Consider the following 27,128-nt stretch of genomic DNA (forward strand, 5'->3'; position numbering starts at 1 on the left):
GAGTGTTACCCAAACGGTCCTCTTGCAGCAGGCAGAGTGCAGGCCACCTGACTGGTCCCTGTGTTCTTTGCAGCAAATGTGGCTCCTGAGCCCTGGGAAGGGAAGCTCAAGAGTAGGGACTTCCGGGGCTTCCCTGGTGGCGCAGTGGTTGAGAGTCCGCCTGCCGATGCAGGGGACACGGGTTCGTGCCCCGGTCCGGGAGGATCCCACATGCCGCAGAGCGGCTGGGCCCATGAGCCATGGCCGCTGAGCCTGAGTGTCCGGAGCCTGGGCTCCACAGCGGGAGAGGCCACAACAGTGAGAGGCCCGTGTACCGGAAAAAAAAAAAAAAAAAGAGTAGGGACTTCCTAGGGAGATGTGGCTCTCAGGTCTGCATCTGGATGGAAACATCTTGATGGGTTTGGGGGCTCAGGGCTCTTGTGACTCTCGTGTGTGTGTGTGTGTGTGTGTGTGTGTGTGTGTGTGTGTGTCCTTTCTCCATTAGGTCAGAGTGGAAAACCACTACGATTTCCAGGACATTGCCAGCGTGGTGGCCCTCACCCAGACCTATGCCACAGCAGAGCCTTTCATTGACGCCAAGTATGACATCCGGGTCCAGAAGATAGGCAACAACTACAAGGCTTATATGTGAGTGGGGGTGGGGTCCCCACAGATGCTCTTCACTGTCTCCTCAGCTTTGGGGAGACTCTCGGCCTCCAGGTGGTAGCCACCTCTCAGTTTAGCCTCCTCTGGCCCACAAGGCAGAGAACAGAGAGCGGGCGCCATTCCAGTCAAGGGAGTCTTAGCCTGGCTTCCTTTCAAGGCAGAGGAGGGGTTCCTGAACTGAGATGAGAAATAAAGTGAGTATTTATTTTCATTTTAGCCTCTAAGTGGAATCTGACATTCTCCTCAGTTATGAGAAGACTGGAGTATCAGCAGCAGCGCATGTGGTTTGTCACCAAATGGGCAGCACAGAGGTTTTTGTACACAGACACTTGTCACAGATATCTCTGAACACCCGTTACTTTTATCACTATTTAAGAATCATGATAGTTAGACTTGCCACTGCATTCACAACTGTAAATACATTTGTTATTTACGAAGAGACATATTTTTTACTAATCTGAGATTTGTTTACTATTTTTGATAACTCTTTTGGTAAATTCTTTTAAATAATTGAGTTCCTTTGTTGTCCTGTGTAGTTTATTTTACATTCACACGTCTTACATATTTTATACATTGAAAGGAATCCATAGGCTTCACTAGGCGGCCAGAGCACAGAAAAAGTTAAGAAACTCCTGACGTAATGATATAGCCCTGCAAACACTACAGAACATTAAAAGCCTAGTGGTTATGAGAATAGATGACTTCTCCATGTAACTGTGTCCATTTGCCAGAATGGAAAGGTAAACGTTTCCTCCAGTACAATTTAGAAAAAGAAAAGATTTCAAGACTACCTGATCTTCCATAAAATACATAAGAATGCAAATGGCTTACGAGTCCAGTTTTGGAAATATTAACTTCACACTGTAAAAAATGTTAAGGTAGTGTTTTTCTTTACAAAGAGAGAACATTACAATATATGAATTTGATCTTTGCCACTCAGGACTTGAGCAGATGTCAGGGTTGAGCAGCTTCCCTCTCTCACCATCTATTTTCATTTTTCTTCCTTCATCTTTCCTTTTAGTGTGTACACTCCCCACCCCTGGAGTTAGTTAGGAGTCCCTTCCCTGCACTCCCTTCTTGTAACCCTTTGCACACCTCTAGTTGAGCGCTTTTCACACGTTGGGTATTTGTACCACGCTCCTCTGAGCTCTCTAGGTGGAACCAGAGTCATCTCTGTGGCCCTGCTTCCTTGTACAGTAGCAGGCGTGCAGTAGGCCCCCAATAAGTATGCAGGGTAAAGCCCTTGTGAAGAACTGAAGCACAGAATCTTTTTTACCTTTATTCACCCGATTCCTACTTTATTTAAGTTTATAATTTTTTTTTTTTAGTAAATCTTTATTGGAGTATAATTGCTTCAGAGTACTGTGTTAGTTTCTGTTGCACAACAAAGCAAACCAGTCATATGCGTACACTTCCCCATATCCTCCTCTTCTTGCGTCTCCCTCCCACCCTCCCTATCCCACCCGTCTAGGTGGTCACAGAGCACCGAGCTGATCTCCCTGTACTATGCGGTTGCTTCCCACTAGCTATCTGTTTTACATTTGGTAGTGTATATATGTCCACGCCACTCTCTCACTTCATCCCAGCTTACCCTTCCCCCTCCCCACATCCTCAAGTCCATTCTCTACGTCTGCATCTTTATTCCTGTCCTGCCCCTAGGTTCTTCAGAACCTTTTTTTTTTTTTTTTAGTTTCCATATATATGTGTTAGCATACAGTATTTGCTTTTCTCTCTCTGACTTACTTCACTCTGTATGACAGACTGTAGGTCCATCCACCTCACTACAAATAACTCAGTTTCGTTTCTTTTTATGACTAATATTCCATTATGTATATGTGCCACATCTTCTTTATCCATTCATCTGTCCATGGACATTTAGGTTGCTTCCATGTCCTGGCTATTGTAAATAGAGCTGCCATGAACATTGTGGTACATGACTCTTTCTGAATTATGGTTTTCTCAGGGTATATGCCCAGTAGTGGGATTGCTGGGTCATATGGTAGCTCTGTTTTTAGTTTTTTAAAGAACCTCCATACTATTCTGTATAGTGGCTGTATCAATTTACATTCCCACCAACAGTGCAAGAGGGTTCCCTTTTCTCCACACCCTCTCCAGCATTTATTGTTTGTAGATTTTTTGATGATGACCATTTACTTACTTTTTTATTTGCAAGGGACTGTCAGTTATTTGGGGGAATGTTTAGGCCCTCTCAGTTCCTCTTCCCCAAACTTTTGGCCATTCTCTTGCTCTCAGAAGAAGGAACTGACTTGGCAATAGTCAGGATAAGGTTTGAGATTCTTCCCTTCTCCCCCAGCCCTCACCCTAGAGACCTAGAGGCAGCCACGGTTGGTGGAAAGAATGCGCAACTCCTGCTCCACTGTCAGTAGGCAGTAATGTGGGTCCCTCTGTGGAGGTCGGATGACCTGTGAGTCTCCCTAAATGGCTTCTCAGTTTCCCTTCTGCTCCCACGTGCCCCAGGTAGCCTGCATGGATCTGTGCCCTGCATCCCGTTGTTAGAGAAAGGTGTAAAGTATAAGGGACATTATTATTACTCAAAGTTTCTGAGACCCTATTGTGTACCGTGGCCTTGTGCTGGGGGCATGGAAGTGAGGGACTCTCTGCCCCTGTCCTTGAGGAGTCCAGCCTCACCACAGGAACACACCTGTGAACCACCAGTGTTAGGAAGACAGCATTATTTTTACTATGATCTGTCTTTGTGTTTCTATTCATATTTTGCAAGCCACTCAGCTGTCAGTTGTTTGCCTTTTCTGAACTAGGTAGTGGGGTGTAGGGAAAAGCGCAGCACAATGAAGGAACGAAGAGTCCTGAGTTTTTATCTTGTATCTACTTTGAGTAGATATACAATGCTGGACAAGTCATCTAACCTTTCTGCGTCTTCCTCTCCTTGTCTGTAAAGTGGGGGCAGGAATCGCAGCCTATTCACAACAGGGCGGTTGCAGTGAGGCTCTGGCGAGGGATTGGGAAGGAAGAACCTTGGAAGGTAGTCAGTACTGTCCAAATGTGAGGAGCTGTTACTGCCACATCGGTCGGCTCATTGGGCTGGCTCAGGGCTCTGAAGTACCAGCCGTGTGTCTCGGTTTCTCAGTGTCTGAAATCAGATCTCTGCGAGAATACTCCTGAGAACTGCTGAGCAGAGAAGCACATCATCCTGTCTTCAGTCATAGTGAGTGATAAGGACCGCAGGTGAAGGGCTCTGTCAGTAGTTGAGCAGGGCTCTTCTGTCCCCTAGGCCATCCCCTTCCTCTTGACTGTGTCTGAATGAAGACTAATAATTTAAAAGCCATATTTTTGGTATTTTACAGTTTATTTAAAACTGTATCAGTTGGTCCTCATGACAACCCTGTGTTTACAAAGGGATAAGGGAGGCACAGAGAGGTGAAGTGATTCACCCAAGGTCATTGAGCCAGTCAAGAGCAAATCCAGAACCAGAAACCAGGTCACCTGCCTCCTATTTAGTCCAAGACTAGTTGACTCTAACACATGCTCTTGGAGGGAGGGTGCAGAGGGCACGGAAGAGAAGGGGTTGGGGACCTGACTCCATCAGCTGCATGTGATGGATGAGGCAGCTTAAGCCTGAAGAGGTTAACTGACTTGTCCAGAGTCATGTTGCTGATACTGTAGGCCCTCAAAATTAACTACTGAATTAATAAGTGAGCTAGTAAGGAAGCCGTGGGGAGATATTCACGGGAACCCTGAGGGTATTTCCAGCATCAATAGAATTCAGTTTGTATATACCAACTCAGCCTAGGTACCAAGTGGGTAGGCTGCTGGGAATACAAGACAAAGTATATACCCTCAAGTGATTAATAGACTTGTGGACAGAATACTTAACTCAAATAACTAAAGTAAAAAGTAGACGCAGGATTTTAAGTGAGGTGTAGGCAAAGTCCTCTAGGTGTTCTAAAGAGAGCAAGTGCTCATCTGGTTGAAAGGATCAGGGAAGGCTCCATGGAGCCAGAGCATTCTGGGTGGGACTCTTGTAGAAAGGAGGAGAGCATTGCAGGCTGGGGTTGGCGGAGGCAGCCAGGCTCTAGGCTCAGCAGACAGGCCCCCGGCTATTTGCGGGAGAAGCAGGTGGGGAAAGTGGCGGAGAACCCTCCCCTTGCTGGCCCAGCTCACTGTCTGTCCTGTCCTGGCGGGACCTTGTTGTAGGAGGACGTCGATCTCAGGGAACTGGAAGACAAACACTGGCTCTGCAATGCTGGAGCAGATCGCCATGTCAGACAGGTAAGTAAGGGGAGGCATCCGTAGATGAGGAGGTGTAAGAAATGAGCCCTGCCCAAAGGGAGCCTCTGATCAGGCCAGACAGATGGAACACAAAGGCCCAAGCACCCAGTTAACAAGATCAGGCAGGAATGGGTTATGTGCTGAATTGTGGAGATAAAGACTGGACATGCCATAGAAGGTCCAGGAAAGGAGGAGTTACTGTGGGCTGGCGTGGCCAAGAAAGGCCACCTGGAGTAGGTGAGACCTGCCCTGAGCTTGGGAAGGCAGGTAGGATCTGGAAAGCAAAGCAGGAGGGCCCTGTAGACAAGGCAGTGTATTTGATGGGCGTGGAGGGCGGGAGGGATGGGGCGGGGGCTGGGAGAGGTAGAGACAGCAAGGAGAGCATGGGACTAATGCCCCAGCCTCGGGACACCTTCCCCTCCCCTCCAGGTACAAGCTGTGGGTGGACACCTGCTCTGAGATGTTTGGTGGCCTGGACATCTGTGCTGTCAAAGCTGTGCATGGCAAAGATGGGAAAGACTACATTTTTGAGGTGAGTCTGGCCCACACAGTATCTCAGTAAGAGACACCCCCCCTAGGCTGGAGGCCAGGCTTTCGGCTTGAGACCTACATGGGCAGCACGGACTGCATTTATGTTAGAGTCTCCTGAGCCCTGGGAAGGTTTCCAGATGACACAGCCAGGGGGTATGCATAGCAAAAACACACCTGCCAGTGGGAGATGTTATTCCTAACCAGCTAGGCTGACCCACACCATTGGTAAGAGATGCCAGACTTGGGTTCCTGGGTCCTAGCCTGCCACTCCTCCGGGAAGACTTTAGTGGTTTTGCCATTCTTGGTCTCAGGAAGCTGGTCTTGGGAATCATTTGGTCCAGTCTGCTCATTTTGCCAGTGAGACAACTGAGGCCTAATGCCATGAACATGTGCCCAAGGCTACATAGTGAATCGGTGTCTCAGCCTGGACTAGAACTCAGGTCTCCTGGGTGCAGGAGATTCTTCTTAGCCCTTCTCTGAGCCTTGAGACACTTGACTCAGCCTGAGCCTCCGGCACAATTTTGCTGACTCTTTTCCTGTATTAAAGGGAGAGTCAGTGGCCATATGGTCTTTCACACACATTCCCATCCAGTCTTCCCAGGAGCAGGAGAGGCTCCTTGCCAAGAATTGGTGGTATTTGCAGAGGATTCATGTCAGGAGCCCACAGTGGGCTTGGCATCTACTCCATGGTCTGCTTGGCATGTAACTTATGGATGGTCATACCTTCCGCCTCTCGGTGGGCCTCAGTTTTCTTATCCATGAATGAGAGAGTTGGACTACAGAGTCTATGATCCTGGGCAAGCAGACACTCCCTCAAGGAGGAGAGTATTGATCTGGACCTTGAGGTACAGGAAAAATTGGATTGGTGGTGAGAAGAGAAGGCATCCTCTCTCCTTGCTCTCTCTTTCTCCCCACCACCTTCAGCCACCGGACTGAAGTCTCACTGAGCCCTGGCATGGGTGAAGTCTGGGGGAGGCCCAAGGCAAAGGCTTGCAGGAGAAGGGGATAAAGGCCAATATATGCAAAGGAACATGCTTCTAGCCGAAGACAAAAGCACCAACTTCACCCCAACCTCTCTCTGCTGGCTTAAGTCCTGCTCATTCTGAAAGACTGTACCAGGCCTTGGATGTTTCCAGGCCCTTTCCTAATCTGGGCCACTTCCTCCACCAGGTCATGGACTGTAGTATGCCGCTGATTGGGGAACACCAAGTGGAGGACAGACAGCTCATCACCGAACTGGTCATCAGCAAGATGAACCAGCTGCTGTCCAGGACCCCTATCCTGTCTCCTCAGAGACCCTTAACCACTCAGCAGCCACAGGTAAGCAGGGAAGAGACAGAGGAGAGCCAAGAACCATTGCCAAGCCCACTGCTCTGGACTGGTGGCTCTAGGATGGAGCAGAGGTCAGATACCTAGAGGCCTGCATGGGCTCTGTGTAGTCTTTTCCTTCTCCCTCTCTTTCCCTTCCCTCCCCTTTGGACACCTGATTATCTTCTACCACCCCTTATAGAAACCTTCTCATTAGCAAGCTGCCGGATCAGCTTTAGAACTTTCCAGAGATGGAGTACTGGCTCCCTTCCCTCTGAACTTGAAGACTCCAGGGAACCAGAACCTGTTTCCCCTGGGACTTTTAAACTGGGAGGTATCTGAGGAAGGGCTCAATCAGATCTCTCATTAGCTGTTCACTGCCTGAGAGGTCTGCCGCAATTGTAGAGAAAGAAGGGTGATTCTGAGAAATCTCTTGGTCTGGAGAGAGGGGAGAGTCAGGTCCCTCATTCTGAGCGAGAGTGACAAGGTAAAACTCATATTCGAGTTCTGCTTTCCTTCCTGAGGGAGACGAGGCAGCTTTCTCCAGTTGACTGTGGTGTGTGACTCCGGGCAGTCACATTCACAGTGACAGTATTCCAGCTGCAGGTCTAGTGGGAAATCCACACTGAGGTTTTTGTGAAACCTCAGGCCCCGTGGCACTAGAGTGGGCTAAAGACAGTCATCTAGGAGGTAGCTCATTTTTCAAAAGTATCGCCAAACTCTTCTCTCCACCATATAATAGAGTAGTAAGAACTTGGGACAATGAATCCAAGAACTGAGTCCTAGACTAGCTCTTCCCCTAAACAGCTCTGTGAGTCTGGGGGGAAGTTACTACCCTTTCCAGGGCTCAGGTTTTATCCCTTATAATGAAAATCTCTCAGCAATCTTGCTTTCGAGATCCTACTTCAGTTAGGGGGGTGGAATAGAATAGTGATTCAGAATGTGGGCTTTGAAGCAGGAACTATCCAGATTTGAATCCTGGACCCTCCATTTACTGGCTTTGTGACCTTGCACGAGGACCGTATCCGTGGCTCAGGAGAGATCTAAACAACAACCCTTATTTTCTAGGGCTGTTACAAGGATCAGATGAAGTGAAGAACCTAACACATGGCACAGCACATGGTAAATGCTCAGTAAAGGCTACCTGTGTTGTTACGTAAGCAGCCTCTGGGTGTGGGTTCCCTACAGCCTTAGGCTTTGAGATCATCACTCCCTTTTCTAAAGATCAGTGCTGGGATTATACTGCAATCAGGAGCCAAGTAATTGGATTCTTGAAATCTTTCAGTAAGAAAGAAGAAAAGGAGGGGGAGAGGGCCAAGATAAAATAGTCTGGATTATTTAGTATAGAAGCAAATTAGCCCACATTTATCGTCTCATCATTTGAACATCACAGAATCATAGCATAGAAACACAGAAACATCTGTGCTGTCTTTGGGTATCCAAGTTGAGAGTGGCCACATGTGGCGGGATGTTACCATAGATTAGCTCTTGTGTTTGTTTCACACCTTCTATAGGTGGCTCACGCTCTGGGGGCCTCTGACCAAGTGCAAGAATCTGTTCCTGTGCTTCAGGAATGTAGTCACTAGATAATTAGGTAGGGTAATTAGGAGAACACACTTTAGTTGCTTGTTAGAGATACAAGCCCATTATTTGAATATTGTACTTAACTAGAGGTGATAAAAAGATTTTCCCGGTTAAAATAATATGAGGCCTGCAGTAGCTTTTATGATTTTGTAAATCTGATGGAATCAAGGTGTTTGAGTCCTAGTCTTGCCTTTCAGTCCACACTGTCTCAGTGATGGGATTGGCAGATTGATGTTCTTTCCTGCTCCAGAGGAAGAGTGACAAGAGCCCCCTTCCCCCCTTACCCACTGAGAAATACAGAGAATATCTGGTAGCTGCTTAAAGAATTTATGACAGAGTAAGAGAGCCTGATGCTGCCCAGGCAAGATAAACAAAAATGGGCTGCTCTGGGATTCTGTGAAGGTTGCATAAGTACTTTTATAAATGTGTGCAACACTGTCTTGGCCTCCTAAAGGGAAATCATCCTGACTTGAATGAAGGCTACGCTGAGTCAGGAGACCTGAGTTCAGCCTGTCCTTGCCACTGACTCACCACGTTAGCTTGGTAGATTTCTTTCTATTTCTCTGCCCCAGCATCTTTGCATGTATAATGAAGGGTTGAACCAAAAAAAAAAATCGCTAAGATCTCTTCTAACAATAAAATTTAGATTATATGAAAATGATAGAAGTTCAATAACAAAGAAAGAATTTACCCGAAAAAGTGTTTTCACCCAATGAAAGCATTGATTCTTAATTCATATAAGTCCCTTACTTTGTAAACATTACATATTTCAGCTTAAATATTTTAAAGAGAAATATGTCAGAGTCAAGGCAGGAAACCTGGTAGGGAATGAGCTTCCCTAAATATAGGCACACCTGCAAAACTTCCTTGTAACGAAGCCAGTCTGGCTTCAGGGTAAGTTTTTCTCTGCTGAGCCTTACATTTGAAGTTACAACAGAAACTGTAAAACTGTGGAAAGCACACCACGCTGGGAGTCAAGACACTCAGGAGCTAGTCTCACTCTGCTGTGACATTACATGACCGTGGGTAAGTCAGTTCCCATCTCTAGACCTGTTTCCTCACCTATAAAATGGAATTGGATTAGATGATCTTTAGATCCCTTTCAATTCTAAGGTCACATGAAACCTGGAGTCAGCCCAGCTGCAAAGCCTAAAGGCCCTTAAGTCCTCCACAAGACTACCCTCACTCCTGACAGCAGCAGGAAGTTCAGATACTTCCCCAAACCACCCTCGGGTTCAATAATTCTCTGGAAGGACTCACAGAACTTCCTGAAAGCTGTTATACTCACAGGTGTGTTGTTGGAAAGGATACAGGTCAAATATAAGTGAAAGAAGGATGCATAAGGCAGAGTCTTTTGTCCTTAGGATGCATTATCCTTTGGCATCCGTATGTGATAAGGCACGTGGAGTGTTGCCAGCCAGGGAAGCTCACCTGAATTTCAGTGTTCAGAGTTTTTGTTGGGGTTTCATTTTGTAGGCTTCCTTGCTTGATTGATCACCTCCTTGAACTCAGTCTCCAACTTTCCCCTCCCTGGAGGTCAGTCTAATACCAAGGGGCCTGAGGGGCCCACCATGAGTCACTTCATTATCATGCACCATCAGGTGGGCTGAGGGCCCCCCACCTTGAATAACAGAGACACTCCTGTCACTCAGGAAATTCCAAGAGTTTAGAGGCTACTTTCCAAGGGGGGAGGGGGGTGAGTAAAGGCCAGATCTGTCTTTGGGCAAGGCCAAATTCTTTACTACATACATAATTTAATTAATTTAGCAAATGTCTCTCAAATACTTTCGAGCCTTATTTGTCTGTGTTTTCACTGACTAGCACAGGCCTACCCCAAAGTATGTGCTTAAAATTAGTTAATAGACTTAGGGCCACAGTGATAAATGCAGTGCCCTCATACCATCCTAGCTCGCTGTGCCCTCGCCATGCTGCTAAGGGCCTTTGCATTAGCTGTGTCTTCTCTCTGAAGTGCTCTTCCCGTATTTTTGCATGGCTGGCTCTTTCATGATTGTATAACATATTTCCTAAACGCTCCAATCCAAAGTTGCCACCTAGTCACTGGCTACCACCCCTCCCTTTTTAAATTTTCTGCACATCACTTGCTATCAGCTATGATCATTCTCATCTGTGTCTCTTTGTCTCTTGCACTAGAATGTCGGCGCCTCAAGGGTAGGGCTTGTTCACTGCTGTGTCCCTCAGGTCTAGCAGAGTAGCCAGCCCCTGGCAGCCACTGGATGTACCCTGGGTACACTAAGGAGGGGTGGGGGCATGGTCTGCCCAGGTACAGTCTATCGTGGGTAGAAAAGTTGAACAACAATAACAAAACCAATCTGTCTCCTTTTTATTATCACCACATGACAGCAATTCTATATAAACAACAGTGATAAACCACTCCCACCTACCCCTTCCTTGATCTGCCATTGCAATACATATTTGTTGGATGAGTTCCCGGTTGGAATAAGTATCTTTAACAGCCCTAGCAGCATATTGGAGTTGGTGTTGGGATTCTATGAACAATTTTAGTAGAGTGCAAATGGAAGGGATGTAAACCAAAGCCTGTTACCTAGGTCCCCGCCAGGACTTTGAATGGCGAGCTGAACCCTCAGGTGCTGCCACTAACTCACGTTTCACTCCTCATGGTCAGGCCCTTCTTGCTGGCCTCTTCCTTCTGTAGCTCAGGCTGCGAGAGCTTCTGGCCTGAGTCACAAGCCCTAGATGCTACTTCTTGCCCAGTATTCTAGGTCAAGACCAGGACAGACTTATGACTAGCCATTTGTCTACCTTTCTCTCTTTCTCCTTCTCTCTCCTTGCCTACCGCTCCCCTATTAAAGCTTTCATTTCTTTGACTCAAAAGAGAGCCTAAAGGAGGTTAGGGACAGGGGAGGTGAGCAGAGGGCCTCCCTTATCTTGTTGTCAGCCAACTGCCTAGACCAAAGTGGGTTAATTATAGGAAACAGAGAGCAAAGTTATGGGGCTGGGCCCAGGCCACCTGCTGTGCCCAGTTCTGAGGGTGTAAAAGGCGCTAAGTCTCTGAGAGCAGGGAGTGGGTGAGTGGCAAAGCCTTCTCTGGCTGATGACAGCTTGGTCTCAGCCTGGCTGGCCTGCTGGCTTTAGGGCTGCCCTGAGAGTTGGCCATGGCAAAGGACCCTCTACTCTGGAGTGCCTTAGGGATACTGTTCTCAAGGTGGCAGTGACACCTGGTGGCCAGTGATGGCCAAAGCCTCTAGGCTATTTACCTACAGAACCTCCTCCCTGTAGGCCTGCTCTTCCCTCTCTGTCACACTCACCGATCCTGGGGTCTGTCGTCTGGAATCTGAGCTGGACCTTACATCCTGGGGCTCTGGAGAGGTGCTACTCCTGAGACTCGGGGGAACCAGGGAGAGAACTGCAGGTGGACAGAGCTTTCAGGTCATGCCTGCAGAGGTGGTGTCCTAGGGCTCTTCTTCATGCGGCTAGTCTGTTTTCATTTCCTATTACATGGCTCCCTTTTTATTTTCCTGTAAAATCTTCCAGAGCCAAAGGGCTGAATTGCTAATGAAGGGATTTCGGACACCATGGGCTTTCTATTTGGCTATGGGTTAGACCCATGAGGAGTGATTCTAAGATTCAGCCTTTGGAAACATTAATACACATAATGTGTCCAGGAGGAAGATGAGGCTCCTCCCCGATCTTGAGCTGATCAGAGCACACCTCCAATGTTGCTTCCAGTCTGAGGGTCACAGTATAACAAGGACGAACTCTAACTGGACGGTGCTCAGAGGAGGGAGACCTAGAGGTTGGGGCATTTGGCAGATCTGTTCTATGAGTAAAAGTTAAAGGGGCTGTCGTGAAGCAGCAGTAGTCTCAAGGAGCCCATGACTTAGTATCTTCAGCTCTCCAACAGCTGTCATGGGTCAGAACTGGTGCCAAAGGCAAACCTACTGGAAGACGTGAGTAAAGTCTCTGATGCTAAGAGAGGAAATGGCTGCTCGGGAAAGCGGTATGTGGCTGCCACGTCACTGCTGATGTCCAAGCCACTTGTCAGGCACATTGTGAAAGGCTGGGCTGGGGGCTAGGGCTGTTGGAACAGGCAACTTTTAAAAATCTCCTTCCAGATCTAAGATGCTGTGATCCAGGCCGTGTGCTAGCCACAGACCTGGGAAAGGCAGTGATGAGTGTTCCAAATTGAAGGACTGAGGCCTGATAACCTCTGGCCTCTGCCGGGGCATTATGCAAGTCCTTTTTCACTGGCTCTCTGGTCTAAAGAGATACTCAAAAACCTTTCCAGCCAGGTCTTTCAAGCTACAAAGGGCTCATAAAGATGAAGTCTCTTGAGTACAAGGAGACCAAGATTGAGAAGGGGTTTCATTGGAGTCTAAAGGGCCATGCAGTTAAGGAGGAAACAGAACTCATATCCCAAACACGGGACTAAGAGGGCTTCATTCAGTTTAGAAGAAGTAAATTTCAAGGAAAGGCCTTCCTGCTTCCCACAGCTGGACTGCTTTAGGGAATTTGTTCCCCTGTGAGGATAAGCTGAAAATGTGAGATTTGAGGCAGGTTCAGATAAAGTCACTAGTGACCAGGTCCCTTAACAGACTATTCAGGGAAACTGACTATTTTGGGGCTGTCTTAACTTTTAAGGGACATCTTTAATCACTTGTAGCTGACATTCTGACCTCGGGTGACCTGGCCCTCTGGGTCCCCATAGGTCTCATGGACCGCGCCACAGGACATTTCTTGTGTCGTTAGGAAATCACTGATTATGGGAGGGCTCCAATCTGATGAGCTCTGCCCTTGGAGCAGCAATTCCCCTCACAAAAGGAGGAGGAGCTCATCCTTGGGTGCCTTTTATACCCTTTCAGAAGAAGGCAGTTGGGCACTGGGGACTGCAGGAGTGATCCCAGAAAGGTCCCAAGGTGCCTGAAAACACGCTGTCCCCTTTGCTCTGGCTGAACCTACAGCCTCCCGACCACATTCCTTCCCGCTGCCTCATTCCCCCTGGGGTCCTGGACCGGGGGAGTGGGGCCTGGGGAGCTGATCAGAATAGCTCTGTGGCGTGTCCGGCGAGGTGCTTGGCCTGGCCTCTTTCCTGGGGCCAGACCCTGAGACCCTTTCTCAATTTCCTGTCTCAGATATGCTGAGCAAGCACAGGCTTTCCTCCATGGTGGGGCAGCTGGACTCAGGCCAGCAGCTCTCAAGAGTTGAGTCAATGTCTTTCCTTCCTCAGCTTTCCAGCCTGCTGGGACCTCAGATAGGAGCTCCTCTCTCCCAGCTTGTCTGCTGAAAGCCACAGGATGGCAAATTAAAGGTGCCTTTGGCAGAAACCCACAAACCCTCAACCGTGGACTTGGTTTCTCGCCCAGACCCGTGATTTCCTTTCCCGTCAGCTCAAGAGCTGACATTTACTGCTTTTGAAGTGACTTTTCTGCATCTTCAGGGACCTCGCTGGGACAAGTCAGTGATACAAGTCAGAGGGCATGGCATAGCTTAGCCCAGAGTCCACACCCTACCCCGCCCACCCAACAATATCTTCTCCACTGATGCATGAAATCCTACCATTAAAGCGTCATGCCTTTGGATTGATATTTATTATTATTCAAATAATAGTAATGATGCTCATATCATTACTTTACCTGGCACTTTATGACTTACAAAGCACAGCCATTATTTTAAGCCTCACAACCTTTACGTGAGACGGCTTGAGCCAGTATTTCTGACTCTGTTTTACATATCAGCAAAGAGAATGCCAATGATTTGTCCAAGGTCACACAGCTTATAAGCAGGAGAGCTGGATCTTCTGGTCCCCAGTTCCAAGGATGCTCTGCAGTAACCTGCACTGGGCCCTTTTGATGCACCACCAGAGCATACAGATGGTAAGAATGGAGAGAGCTGGCCCTTGTGCTGTGTGGGGGGAACCCTCGCCCTCCTCCTCGTACAGCCCCGTGCTGAACCTCCCAATCTGGAGGCACCCGTGCTTCACCAGCTCTCTCCTACTCCCCTCTCCCTGGCTTCCCTGGTCACTAAGGCCAGTGGCCTCAGCACAGCGGGACCCGAGCCCAGTCGGCTTGGGTGGGGAGCAGCAGCAGCCTCCCCTCAAAGCCTGTGCCTGCAGGACACCTCCCTGCGTTCTTGCTGGGCTCAGGACTCCACAGCTAAGGAGGGCTCGTCTCTTACCGCAGACACCTAAAGACCCGAAAAGTGTATGCAGGGCTTCATGGAAGCCCAGAGCCAGAAGAGCCTGTAGAAGTCGCCTGCCTGCGACTGCACGAGCCCATCCACAGCATCTCTGACAGTTCGTCCAGGCCCTGCTTAAACACTAATACCAGGAGGCTCACTACTACCCACACCAGCCCTTGACCTTGATCAGATTTACATTTGACTAACTTTGATCTGTTCAGTCCTGGAGGCTTCCCCATTTACCACATTTAATCCTTAGACTTGGCTCATTTGGGAAACTGAGACTCAGAGATTAAGTAACTTGCCCAAAGTCCCATGAGGAAAGATGTCACTTCACACTTCTCACCATCCTGTCTGCTGCATGTACCCGTTTTACTCCACTGGTGTCCACCTTAAACAAGGTGCCCAGAATGGATGGTTACAGTGCTCCCCTGCGAGGCTTATCAGCCCAAAGAGCAGTGCACCTGTGACCTCCCCTCGCTGGGACACCGATGCGCCTCCAGCTGCATCACAGTTTTGGCAGCAGCATTACAAGCTGACACCCTCTGAGCCTGTCATCTTTCTCTAAGCCCAGGGTTGTTTGGGGGTTTTCCTTATGCTGCTCTAAGGCCATTTATTCTCCTTTTTTGTGTGCAGCTGGGCACAAGCATTGGACCTCACATTCTTACCTGTTTGAGTCAACTCAGCTTCCTGAGGGAAATGCTGCAGCTCAATCTGGCCCTGAGTTCCTGCTGTGGGCTGGCTACAGGCCAGACTTTGGCAGTGACGCCAGAGTGGCCAGACTTCTGTGGAATGCGGCATCCCAGGCGGCTCTTGGTGACTGGAGACAGATTCCATGGTAGCCAAACCCCATAGGGAATAGGCCCCCAGCCCCAGCAGACAGAAGGCTTGTAGGCAGGGCCAGAGAGTCTCAGCCTGGCAAGGGACAGTCCTGGGGGACTCTTCTGGCTCCCATAACCCCTGGGAAGTCTTCAGTCCACAGGCTCCAGGGGGCGGGGGCAGGAGAAGCTCCCTAGGCGCCAGACAGGGGTGGCCAAGGCACATTCCCAGGCTCCAGTGCAAAGGAGGTTTCTGGGAGCTCTTGCGCTGAAGCTTTTGGAAGGGAACTTTTGGGCTCAGTTCATCCTTGGGTGTCTTGTTTGTATATTTCTGAGGCTGAGGAGAGCCAGGACCAGGCTTCATGGTATGACTACCCCTATCAGCTCATGCTGTGAGTTTCCCCATCAGAGCTTAATCTGTGGGATTTTTAAAGTTTTCTCCTGGACTCATAGGTTGTCAGAGCTGGAAGATAAACTGTAGTGTTCATCTAATCTATTTCATATTCAATAAAGGTATATTCCCTACTGTATCTTTGTCAGGTAATTATCTAGCCTCTGCACGAACATACCCATCTCCCAAGACAGCCTCTTCCACTGTTTTTACTGTGGGAAGTTCTTCCTGTAAGTGAAAGTCTACCTGTTGGAGCTTTTGCCCACTGGCCCTTCTTCTGCCCTTGTGCCCTATGGTCTTCCATAACCGTCTCTGAAGATAACAGTTCTCTGGGAGGAGAGCATCTTAAGCTGCTCTTGATCAATGTCTGAGGTGAATCATTGGCAGCTGTCAATGGTACAAAGTGAGGCCCTGGGGGAGGGGACTGGCAAGTGCCCCTAGTGGCTGCACAAACTGTATGAGGGGGTATTCCATTATGAGAGTGAGACCTAAGAAGCAACAAAGCTTCAGAGGAAAAGGCCCCGTCAGCATCACCATTACCATCATCTGTCGTATCTTTTGTAGCACCTGCCAGGAACAGGTACTTATAGATATCTCTCGATAGATGTCTCAATAGATAGATAGGTAGGTAGGTAAGTAGGTAGATAAATAGGTAACCTCACTTTATATCATAGAAACCATTTGAAGAAAGGCAGGTGCAGGAGGGAAAATGACTTGCCCGATGTCACAAAGCTAGTAAGTGGGAGATTTAGATTTAACCCACCGTCTTCCTAACCCCAAAGCCCAAATTCCTCAGTCACTCTGCTGCCCAATCTTAAAGACTTACTATTGGAGACCCAACAGCAGTGTGTGTGTGTGTGTGTGTTGGGTGGGGTTGACACCCAGCTCGGGTAAAAAGGCAGCCCTGGTATCCTGTACGCCCATTACCAAACACCATCCTGCAGACTTCTCTTCTAGTTGGCAGCCAGGCCAAGAGAAAGTAGAGCTCACAATGGGAAAGAACTCTTGGGACTGAAGTATCCCTACCATGACTGGATTACTCAGGCTTGATGTAAGAAAAGGAAACAATTTCTGCTTCTTCGAGACTTGTTTTGACTTTCCCTTCTGCACCTAATATGCAGGCACATGGAGCAGGCCTCATGTTTAATTCGCTAACCTGAGCATTTTCAGAGCTGCTAATCAGAGTTGATATCAAATACAGTGTGGTTTAACATCTATGGTTTAACAACGTTTTTCTCATAAAAGACTTCTACTCTACTCCGTTTTGGACTTCACTGTTGTTGCATGGTCATTTATCTAATAAGCATTTATTAAGGACCTCTTATGTGCTCAGTCCTGTGCTTGATGACATTGGTAAAATGGCGATAGTCTTAAATTTTCCAAAATACTCCCAATTTTAAGTATTTTTAATAAATAGTTACCATATCAGACCATATATCCCAATTTTTCTTTGGAAAAAAATGGGCACTGTAATTGTTAGGAATTCATGAGAAGATGAAGACTCATAGCCCATGCCCTCAAGGATCTGGCAGCCTCCCTAGCAGCAGCATCCCAGTCTTCAGGATAACAAGACAGTCTATTAAGTGCTATTGTAGGATTTCAGAGAGGAGATCAGAATTGAAAGGGGCAATCAGAGGAGAGATTTCATGGATGAGGTAGAATTTGACTTAGACCTCCAGGATATGTTGGGTTGGATTGGTAGAAAAGGAGAAAAGGTATTTCTGGAGGGTATTTAGCATAAACATTGGAGTGGCCTAAGTTTAGAACATGAGGGAGGTAAGTTTAGAACATGAGGGAGAGAGGTTAGAAGGGCCAGTCCAGCCATGCTGAAGCAAGTTTCTGGTGTCAGCCTAAAGAATGTGGTCGTCATCCTGTGGGCAATGGGAAGAGAAGGTCAAACTGCCTGGGCTCACATGCCAGTTGCCTCAGTATGACCCTGGGCAAATTACCTGCCTTATTTGGCCCTCAGTTTGCTTATCTAAAAATTAGGGATGTTGATACCTCATAGAGCTGTTGTGAGGTTTAAGGGAAATACTGCATAAAATTGTCCATTATGTTACCCAGCACTATGTAGTGTCAGCTATAAATTATTTAGAGCAGTAAACTGATACAATTAGAGAAGGGGTTTAAGAGGATAATAGGTATCCAGAACATCGATTGGAGAAGAGACTAAAGATTTGAGAGACTATTCTAGTAGTCTAAACAGGAAATGATACAGGCCTGACCAGAGTTGGTCAAGAGGAGATGGTGAATCTTAGATGCCAAGAAGGAAAAACTGATGGGTTTTGATTGCTGACTGGATGGTGTGGGCCCTAGCTGGCTTATTGGGTGTGGGTGTTTCATTGCCGGGGTTCAGACCCACCTCGTGGATCCCATGAAAGTCCTTGGAAGAAAGGAAAGGAAGTGTGGGTGTTCTTGCTGTGATCTGTGAGAGGTCGGGATTGTAGATAGAATGGGCACCCTCTGATGCAGTGGCACCAGGACATTTCATAGGCCCCCTGCCTCCTATCTGAAATCCTGTTGGTAGAACTGTGACAGCAGTGCTGTCATTAACAGACCATAATACTGGAGGGGTAGCGCTTCTGCTCTCCCAGTAGTGGAGCTGAAAACGGGCCTGAAGGCCAGATCGGAGGCCCATGGGAATGGGGAACAGTTTTAATGTGGGAGTAGGGCTGGGGGGCCTGTCACAAGGGAGAGGAGCAGTGAAAGAGGAAGTGGGGTGTGCTGAAGACACGCTGAGCCTCTCACAGCCTTGCCTCTGAATCTCCCTCCTTTTTTTTTGCGGTACGCAGGCCTCTCAGTGTTGTGGCCTCTCCCGTCGCGGAGCACAGGCTCCGGACGCGCAGGCTCAGCGGCCGTGGCTCACGGGCCCAGCCGCTCCATGGCATGTGGGATCCTCCCGGTCTGGGGCACAAACCCGTGTCCCCTGCATCGGCAGGCAGACTCTCAACCACTGCGCCACCAGGGGAGCCCCCGAATCTCCCTCTTTGACATCACCATCTGCATACTCGGCAGCCCCCAGGCTTCATGGAGCGTTTCCCCCTTGCCAAATTCAAGCTCCAAATGCTCACTGCCTTTGGTACAAATGTTAGACAAACTGAAGTCACATGCATCTTTGATCCCGTTGGGGCATAATCAGAATCACAGCTGGGAGGAGAGGAAGCCTGGGAGGAGAGCCATGTTGTTGGGTAAAATGCAATTATGCTGTTAGAGAGGGAAAAACAGCTTGGCCTTGAGCACTTTTACAAACATTAACATCTTACTCCTTCCCTCTGGTTAAGGAGGGTCCTGGGACACAAAAGACTGCCCCCTCCTTCAAGTCCCTCCCTGTGGGAGTTCCAGCCCAGCCCAAAGAGTGGCTCTGACCCCTGAGTCAGCCCCAGAGCTGATCCCACCCAGAGTTAACTCCACAGGAGAAGTGAGCCAAGTCTAGGCTAGCCACCTGGTGCAGCCCCCGCTGGCACTCCAGCCACTCTCGGGAGTTTGGTGTTGATCCTTCCTCAGGAAGCTGGGCCTGTGAGTGCCAGGGGAGCTGGGCCTTGGGCAGCCCCCAGAGAAGAAACCAGATGCTGTTGGAAGTCTCAAAGCTTCTAGAAAGAGTGTCTACAAGGGAGTGAAATGAGAAGAGGGTAAGGAGGTGTCAGACACTCCTGTCAGAGTGGTTCTAAGCCCCAGGCTGCGTACACTTGGGCCCCGGCAATAACCCAGAGGCTGAGAGTCCCTTTGAGGCGTTTCCGGAACAGCAGAAGCCCCTGGGCCAGATCCCGCTGGATCCCACCGGATCCCTCTGCAGCCTTGCCACAGAGCCACAGGGTTTCTCTTTGGAATCTGCTTGGAGTTTTGTTTGTATCTCTTTTGCATTTTTGTCTTCCAGAGTGGAACACTTAAGGATCCGGACTCGAGCAAGACCCCACCTCAGCGGCCAGCCCCCCAAGGTTGTTTACAGTATATTCTCGACTGTAATGGCATTGCAGTAGGGCCAAAACAAGTCCAAGCTTCTTAAAGCGATTGGTAGTTAAGTTTTCAAAGCAGAAATTTTAAGCCAAAAACAAACAAGGAAAGAAAGGAAAGTGGGGAGGGGAGCAACAGACCCTCCCATTGGTGCCATTTCTGCGTTTTTTCAAGGCTGACTGGACTGTGTTTTTCCTATGCAGTGTCAGTGCCTCTGTCTGGTTGTTTACCTGTTCCTGTTCGTGCTTGTAATGCTCACTTATGTTTCTCTGTATACCTTGTGATTCCAGGGCTGTTTGTCAACAGTGTACGAAAGAATTGTGCCTCTCCCAAGTTCAGTGTGACTAGCTTCTGGGTGGTTTGATAGTATATTTTAATTACATAATGTGGGGTGAAATAGGACTGGGTGGGGGGGTGGACAGGGGAGAAACAAAGACCACAAAAATAAAACCCAACTCCCCTCCTTCTCCCCCCAGACTCAGATAAACTGCCCCCCACCCCCTGCTTACCTCCGTGAGTGTGCTTGGGATCTTCAATGAACTGTGCTTTTTGCTTCCTTTCTGCATGACTAGGGTAAATAGATAGAAGTTTAAGAGATTTTCGAGGTCTTATTTCCATAGCTTCATCCGTTGAATCTGAAGGCATCCATCTTTTTCTCCATTTGCTAAAGTTTGGTGCATTTGAGTTTATGTGAATAAGCTGGCCGTGCCTGTAGAGCTCTTGTGTTTTCAGTGATGACGTGAAATATAAAGAATAAGCTATTTCCAGGAGCGTGTTCTGTATTTGACATCCCAGTATACCCTTCGTTTTATTATTAACTAATTAGCTATGAGATTAGACAAAAAAAAAAAATGGGGCCGCTGATGTGCAATATCAAAGTGAACTTGTGAGTATTTTCCCTGTGTTCATCTTAGTCCCTGTAAGTTGTTTCTACTTTGCCATTTCTGAATTGGCCATCTGTGCGCTTCTGTGGAACTGAGGCTGCTTCGTTTTCCCCAAAGCTTACTGTGTACAGAGATAATTCTTTAGCAATTTGGGACGTAGAAGGCAGGGAGCTACTGAGAAGTCTGGGAAGGATTCAACCATTCTTCTCTTGGCCTCTCCTGAGGCATCACGACATGGGAGCGAATCGAAACTGTCCCGTTTCCCTCGAGTGGGTACACTGCCTCCAGAGCTCTGAGGTGGGCACCTGCTTTCGCTGTCAGCTGTTCCAAGAGCCCTCCAGAGTCCAGAGAATGAAGAGCTTTATCTTTCCTGAGAGGGACTGTCTCAGGTTTTAGCTTGTGTGTTTGGGGCCGTGGTTCCACAGCGGTGGCTCTTAAAGAGCCCTCACCCGTTTGTCCTCTTTCCTCCGACATGCAGCTCCTGGGCAGGGATGAGGCAGTTACTAGACCAGGCCTCGGGTCAGTGCCTCATCTTGCCATGTCCTGGCCAGACCAGGATCGGGCATCAAGTGGCGTCCTCTAGCACCATGGGCTGTGGGAGTTCACGCCAGCAGTTTGCCTTTTAGAAGAAGTGCTTCTAGCTCTACTTTTGCATTCCCTCTCACTTCTGTACTGACATGTCACCTTTCTGGATTGCCAGGTTTGAGGAATAACTGGTGGTGGTGGTGTGTAACATGATTTCTGTGTCAAGGGGCACGTGCCCTGGTTTCTGTCTTGATTGCTGGCAAATTCTGAGCTACAGGTAAATGCACTGAGTGTGAATGTTCTTGTCCGCGATTCCTCCCTTAGACGATGTAGATGCCGATGGTAGTCGATCTGTTGTAAATATATACATATATATGCAGTTAAGCACTTCCAGGTGGGTTGCATAAGAATCAGGTCCTTAAATACCTCCCAATCTGATGAAATGATAGAAAGGAATAAAGAAACATTTCCCAGAATGGAGGAATACATTTTATTTTTTTAATTTATTTTTGTCCAAGTGGTGAGCTGACAGTGGTGTTGCTTCTTTGCATGTGATCAGTGTGAACATTCAGGTGCTTTTCATGTGACATTTGTGAGCCACAAATACGAAGTTGCCGTTTGAATTTAGTCAGGCTCCAGGGTGGTGGTGTCAGCCACGGTCTATCAGGTGAGGGAGAAAGGGACCAGGGCTCCCTCCCAGGGCCGAACACAAGCAGACAGCACACCCTGACTGTCCTGTGCCCTCAGGCAGCATGCTGAGGACAACTCTGTGGCCTGGGGCATCCGTGTCACAGTATAGGATTGCCGTTCAGGTGTTTTGTACCCATTTCTTTTCTGATGTTGTCGCCTTTTTTTGTACCAATCCAGCGGGGAGACCCTCAGCCAATGCTGGAAGTGTGATTGAAGTACCTCTCTTTTGTGACTCCTGTACAGCTTAATGTGCAATAAAGGAAAAGTTATATCTGTCTTCAGTGTTAAGTTGTAAAGTTTCTGGCTATTCAAGCATCTCTGTGCAGTTGGGAAAGCACTCAGGTTTCTGGTACAAGAGGCTGAGCTATCAACCTGCAGTACTTTACAAGAAAATGCTGATACAAATGATGTCAAACTTTGGAAGAGGCAGAAACTGGTTAATATGAAATGCTCTGCTAATCTACCATCTTCACTAGTTTTCTGATTTGAACTTAGAACTTCTTCAACATGCAAAATTTCATTCATTTACTTATTTACTTATTTATGTGTAACTCACCCTGGTATTAATTGGTCATTGATGATAAAGTGAAGTCCATGCCGTGTAGAGGGGAAACTGGCTTACAATCATGGATGTACTATGGTATAGACATACAGTTCTGCCTCTCCAGAGGGTACAGGTGTCCTGGTGTTTCTAGAAAACTAAGTTACAGTACAACTCTTAGCTGTCGTTGAGTTTCTGTAAGCCAGCTCCTTCCAGTGGGCACGTGAACGTGGACTCTGGGATTGAGACTGAGAAATGAGATCTCCAGGTCACCACATGGTTTTCTGTCTCATGTTGGGAGAAGGGGATCCTGGTCCTTTTGGGGGGGGGGGGGGCTCTTCTTTGCCAAATGGTGCTCACAACATCTCCAGGGAGAGAATGGGACTTGGATTTCTGGAGAATTTCACCACATACACCTGGGAGGGACTGGAGCCCCTGAGGATGGTACTAAGAGGCAACTGGACACAAAAGGTCCTAGTCATGGGCATGACTTAATGCTGAAAGGAAGCCCTGCTGGGGGTATGGCAATCAGACATGCAGGCATGGAGCAGGACAGACTAAGGCCGACTCCAAAATAACAATGTGGAACTTGAGACCTCCTAGTACACCGTGGGCCAGGTTGGCCTGTACCTGAGGAAGCTCTGGGGGAGAGGGGTGGTCCCTGTGGTCTGGGGGCCTTCCGTAAGAGATCTCACCTCTGATGGGGGCCGCTCATCCCGTGGCTTCTTCCCTGTGCTCCGACTTCTGTTGTGACTGAGCCGCTGTGAGTGTGAGGAGGAGCGTGTAGCGGCGACGTCTGAGGGTAACCGGGGGCCTGCTCTGGAGCCCTTCAGAGCCTCGGATGGCTTCTTGTCATAGAGCTTATCCTTTGGTAATTAAATAGCCACACCCTTTGGGACATAGATTCTAATAAGGAAACCCTCTGATATGGGTAAATTATGAAGTTTTTCTTGTACTGAACCTAGGGGGCCCTGGGCAACCCCAAGGAATGCCACCCCCAGGCAAGGTGCTACGTCCACGCCGGCTCCCCCCTGGACCGTCGCTGCCACCTTCCTCTTCTTCCTCCTCCTCCTCTTCTTCCTCCTCGGGCGGCCCCACCACCCACGGAGATGCACCCTCCAGCGGCAGCTCCCTGGCAGAGGTCCAGCCACCCCCGGCTGCTCCACCACAGAAGCCCCAGCCTCACCCACAGCTCAAGTAAGAGATGGCTCAGCAGCTCCTCCCTCCCCTCTTCCTGCCCCTCCTCTCAGGCCTTGGGCTCCAGAGCTGCTAGGAAGCACCTTCAATCAGACCTCCTCCTAAAGATATTTTTGTGGGGTTTTTCGGGGGTTTGGGTTTTGGTGGGTTTTTCTGTGGGGGGCATGGTTGGGTTGATTGGGGAGGGCAAGAAAGAGGGAAGTGAAAGTCTTAAGGTCTAGCTAGAAGCTCAAACCCTCCCCTTTCTTCCTGGGGAGTGGCAATAAAGCAGTTACTACCCACTCTCCCATTCTTATATGAGCTTTGGGTTTGGGTTTTTTTTTTTTTTTTAATCCTCCCTCCCACTCTTTTTTCCATTCCTTTTCTCTGTGTGTATATGTGTCTTTCTCTTTCTAAAAAAAAAAAATTTAATTCTCTTTTCTGCCTCTGACTCACAGTTTAGGGTGTGCCAATCAGCAAGGCTGCCCAGAAGGAAAAGGGGGAAGTAGTTAAATCCATTTCAGCTTTTTACCTTCAGCTTTGTCAGAAGGAGGTTGGTTTCTGGCGTGGTCATCAGAGGAGAGGAGAGGCCCATATAGAGACCCTGAGGAACTCCATCCTCTTGGGTTCGCTCATTCCCAACAGTAACCCTAGAAACCCCTGTCACACTATCCTGCTTCAGAGGACAGAACTGAGGGCCCCTAGAAAACAGTATAGCTGCATTTGGTAGGGACAGCACCTGGGTGCTCAGCTCCACCCTCCCCCAGAACCAGAGACGACTCTCTTCAAGGTCCCCAACCACAGACCTCTGTCACGACTGTCAGCACAGACAGCCGCAGCCCGGGGGATCGGAAGCGTTCGGTGAGTGCATCTCAGTAAAGAGATGAAACTCTCAGGGACGGAGAACAGGGAGCTGTCGAGTTTGGGGCTCAGATGAGCCACTCAGAGATCATCTCTAGTCTGCACAGATGAGAAAACACTGCTGAGAGAGATCTGATGTTGTCAAAACCCTTCTGCTAGTTAGCGGCAGAGCCAGGATGAGGGCTCGGGTGGTCCGGATGACCACTTCCGTTGGGTCTTCCAGTCCTGTATGATGGGAGGGCCATCCCCCGGCCTTGCTCCGCAGCTCTGGCCGAGGGTACATTTCATGTCTCGCCTGCCTCACACCTTCCCCTCAACCCCGTCGTTTTCTGCAGCTGACTTTTTAATCTCGCCTGCCTTCTCTTGAGCCAACTCTGGCCCCAGTCTGAGGGCAGATTTGTGGGCTGTCACCGCCTTTGGGCTGAAGCTGTTGAATCGAGCCAGCCTCTGATGACAAGCGGGAGGCTTGTACCTGTGCCCCCGGCCTGTGCATGCCGAGGAGTCGCCGCTCCCAGAGGCCAGCATGTTGGGGCTCATCCCAGGCAGGCCCAGTGAAAGGCAGGGCACCTGTTCAGCCACTGCGGGAGAAGAGACAGGCTCATGCCCCTGCAGAAGGGAGTTTCTGGGGCTGTGTCCGAGTTCAGGGGAGGGCTGGGAGCGCTGAGATACTGGGAGAGGAGTTCTGGAGCCAGGAACCAGCAGGAAGGAGACAAGCAGAAGTCAAGAAGGAGAGAAGACGGGAATGGAGACGCCAGACCACGTGTCCTCTCCTGCAGTGTTGGGCCTGGCCTCCCCTCCACCTTCTTGCCTTCACAGTTTTTCTCTCTGACTCACTAGTGTCTCAAGGGAAAAACTGGTCCCTAAAATGTGTGCAGTTTGGGTTTTTTCATTAGAAAACTACCCAGTAACCTTGTGTAGGCCTGATGTGTATCTCTGTTGCCCCTGGACACCCTGAAACTCACACACCTCATATTAGGCTCCTCTGAGGAAGGCTGCAAGGGCGATTATGCCCATTGTAAGGACGGTAAATGGAGTTGTTAGAGTTCGTGCCAAGTCAAAAGGTTCTTTTGGAATCAGAGAAAAAAGCAAGAAAGAAAGAGCTGAAAAGGCCTAGCGATCATTTTACCAGACATCTACATAACACAATTAAGAAACCAAACAAGAAACCGAGTCTCAGAGAGGCACGTGGCTTCCTAAGGTCAAGCGTGAGTGAGAGGCGGGACCAAGACTTTGACCCAGGTCTTCTGATGCTGGCTCCACTACTGGACAGTTGATGAGAAAGAGAGCCCAAGAGTCCACTGGCCCCTGGTTGCTACGTCTCATCCAAGGGGAAGGGTGTGAGATTCCTGGATTAGTTCTTGCCAAGTTGGGGCCCTGAAGTTTAGCCTGTGGGCCCTTTAGCATTAAGTGAAAGGAAGAACCTTGAGCCACCCCTTCTTCCTCTTTCCCTTCTCCTTCCTTCTCTTCTCTCTTTCCCCCTTCTCCCTCTCTCCCACGCTGCCTCCATCCTTTCCTGTTTGAGCAGCACTGCAGGTAAAGAAAAGAGCACAGGGACCTCCCAGGGGCCTGCTAGCATGCCCCATGCTGGCTTTCTCCTCTGCCACCCAGTCTCCCTGGGGTGGGAGTGGGCATTCCGGTCGTGTATCCTCGTGTCACCGTCCTTCCCTGCCTCACTGGGAACACCACCCTCTCACATTCTCTCTGGTTTTTATCTTCAAGCAAGTCGCAGTCCCTGACAAATGCCTTCAGCTTCTCTGAGTCCTCCTTCTTCCGGTCTTCAGCCAATGAGGATGAAGCCAAGGCAGAGACCATCCGGAGCTTGAGGAAGTCCTTTGCCAGCCTCTTTTCAGATTAGCTCTCCAGACACACAGGGGCACCCAGCCCAACCGGGAAAGGAATCCAAGACATTTGCCAACAACAGTCAGCCACACTTGGTGGTGATGTCCCATGACCTTAACGTGTGTGGCCCCCTCCTCTGCTCTGTTGCGCTCAGTGATGTGCTGCAGCTCAGAAAGGACCAGGTGAAGGTCTCAGAGCAGGCGCCTACCCAGCAAGGGGCACCTGACGTCAGAGAGGATAGAGCTGCTTCCCTGTAGTCGTGAGAGCTTCCTCTGAGATCCTCGTTCGCTGTGACTTTAGTGGCCTTATTGTGATAGCACCATCATGTCTTATTCTTTCTTTGAAACCAGGATTCCCTTCACTGAGGACACCTGGTTGCTTAACCAAGCTCAGATGCAGTACTAAGCATGCCCCCCTGTAGTCAGTGCTACCTGTTTGGGGAGAATATACTTACCCCAGAATAACTCTCGGTTCTAAGTGTTAGGGACTCACCCACACCTGGATCCCTTGTCACACCTGTTTAGCTGTTGAAAACACACCTGCCCAGCACACAAGATTCCTCGATTGCTATGGTAGTGAAGCACCTGTAGTCTGCTGACCAGAGAGACCAAGAACCTACAGTCCCCCTGCCACCTCCGGCGTTGTTCTCCTGTGTGGGGTGCAGTGATCTTGAGCTCCTCCAAAACTGTGCTGTAGAGAATGCATGCCAGTATGCCAAGTTTTGTGTTCCTCTCCAAATAAATGTTAAGACCTTTGGTGTAATAAAAGCAGCAGCATTAACCAGCATTTGATTCAGCCATGAGGTCTCCCCTAGGCCCTCCTTTTGACTGAGAGAGTGTACGTGAGGCACGCGCGTGTGTGTGCGCGTGAGTATAGGGAAGGGAAAAACCCAGGAGGGTGAAGCTGTTTGTGTTGGTGTGTGTGTGACTGTCTTTGCAACGGCTGAGAATACGGCTGTCCTTTAGATGCCCCCCAGGCTG

At 49.0% G+C, this 27,128-nt stretch overlaps 1 protein-coding gene across 1 annotated transcript in view; it reads left to right on the plus strand.

Annotated features, from left to right (window-relative positions):
- The window catches only part of SYN2 (synapsin II), a 147,508-nt gene extending 120,593 nt beyond the window's left edge, over positions 1-26,915 (plus strand). The window contains exons 7-13 of the mRNA XM_029243913.1: positions 485-627; positions 4,819-4,893; positions 5,323-5,425; positions 6,595-6,744; positions 19,556-19,616; positions 23,238-23,469; positions 26,029-26,915. Of these exons, the coding sequence (XP_029099746.1) occupies positions 485-627; positions 4,819-4,893; positions 5,323-5,425; positions 6,595-6,744; positions 19,556-19,616; positions 23,238-23,469; positions 26,029-26,164 (900 nt within the window). The 3' untranslated portion in view covers positions 26,165-26,915. The remainder of the gene's footprint in view (positions 1-484; positions 628-4,818; positions 4,894-5,322; positions 5,426-6,594; positions 6,745-19,555; positions 19,617-23,237; positions 23,470-26,028) is intronic.
- The last annotated feature ends 213 nt before the right edge of the window (positions 26,916-27,128 follow it).

This window comes from Monodon monoceros, unplaced genomic scaffold (genome assembly GCF_005190385.1).
Source record: "Monodon monoceros isolate NGI ecotype Baffin Bay Population unplaced genomic scaffold, NGI_Narwhal_1 Super_Scaffold_3, whole genome shotgun sequence".
Classification (NCBI taxonomy): domain Eukaryota; kingdom Metazoa; phylum Chordata; class Mammalia; order Artiodactyla; family Monodontidae; genus Monodon; species Monodon monoceros.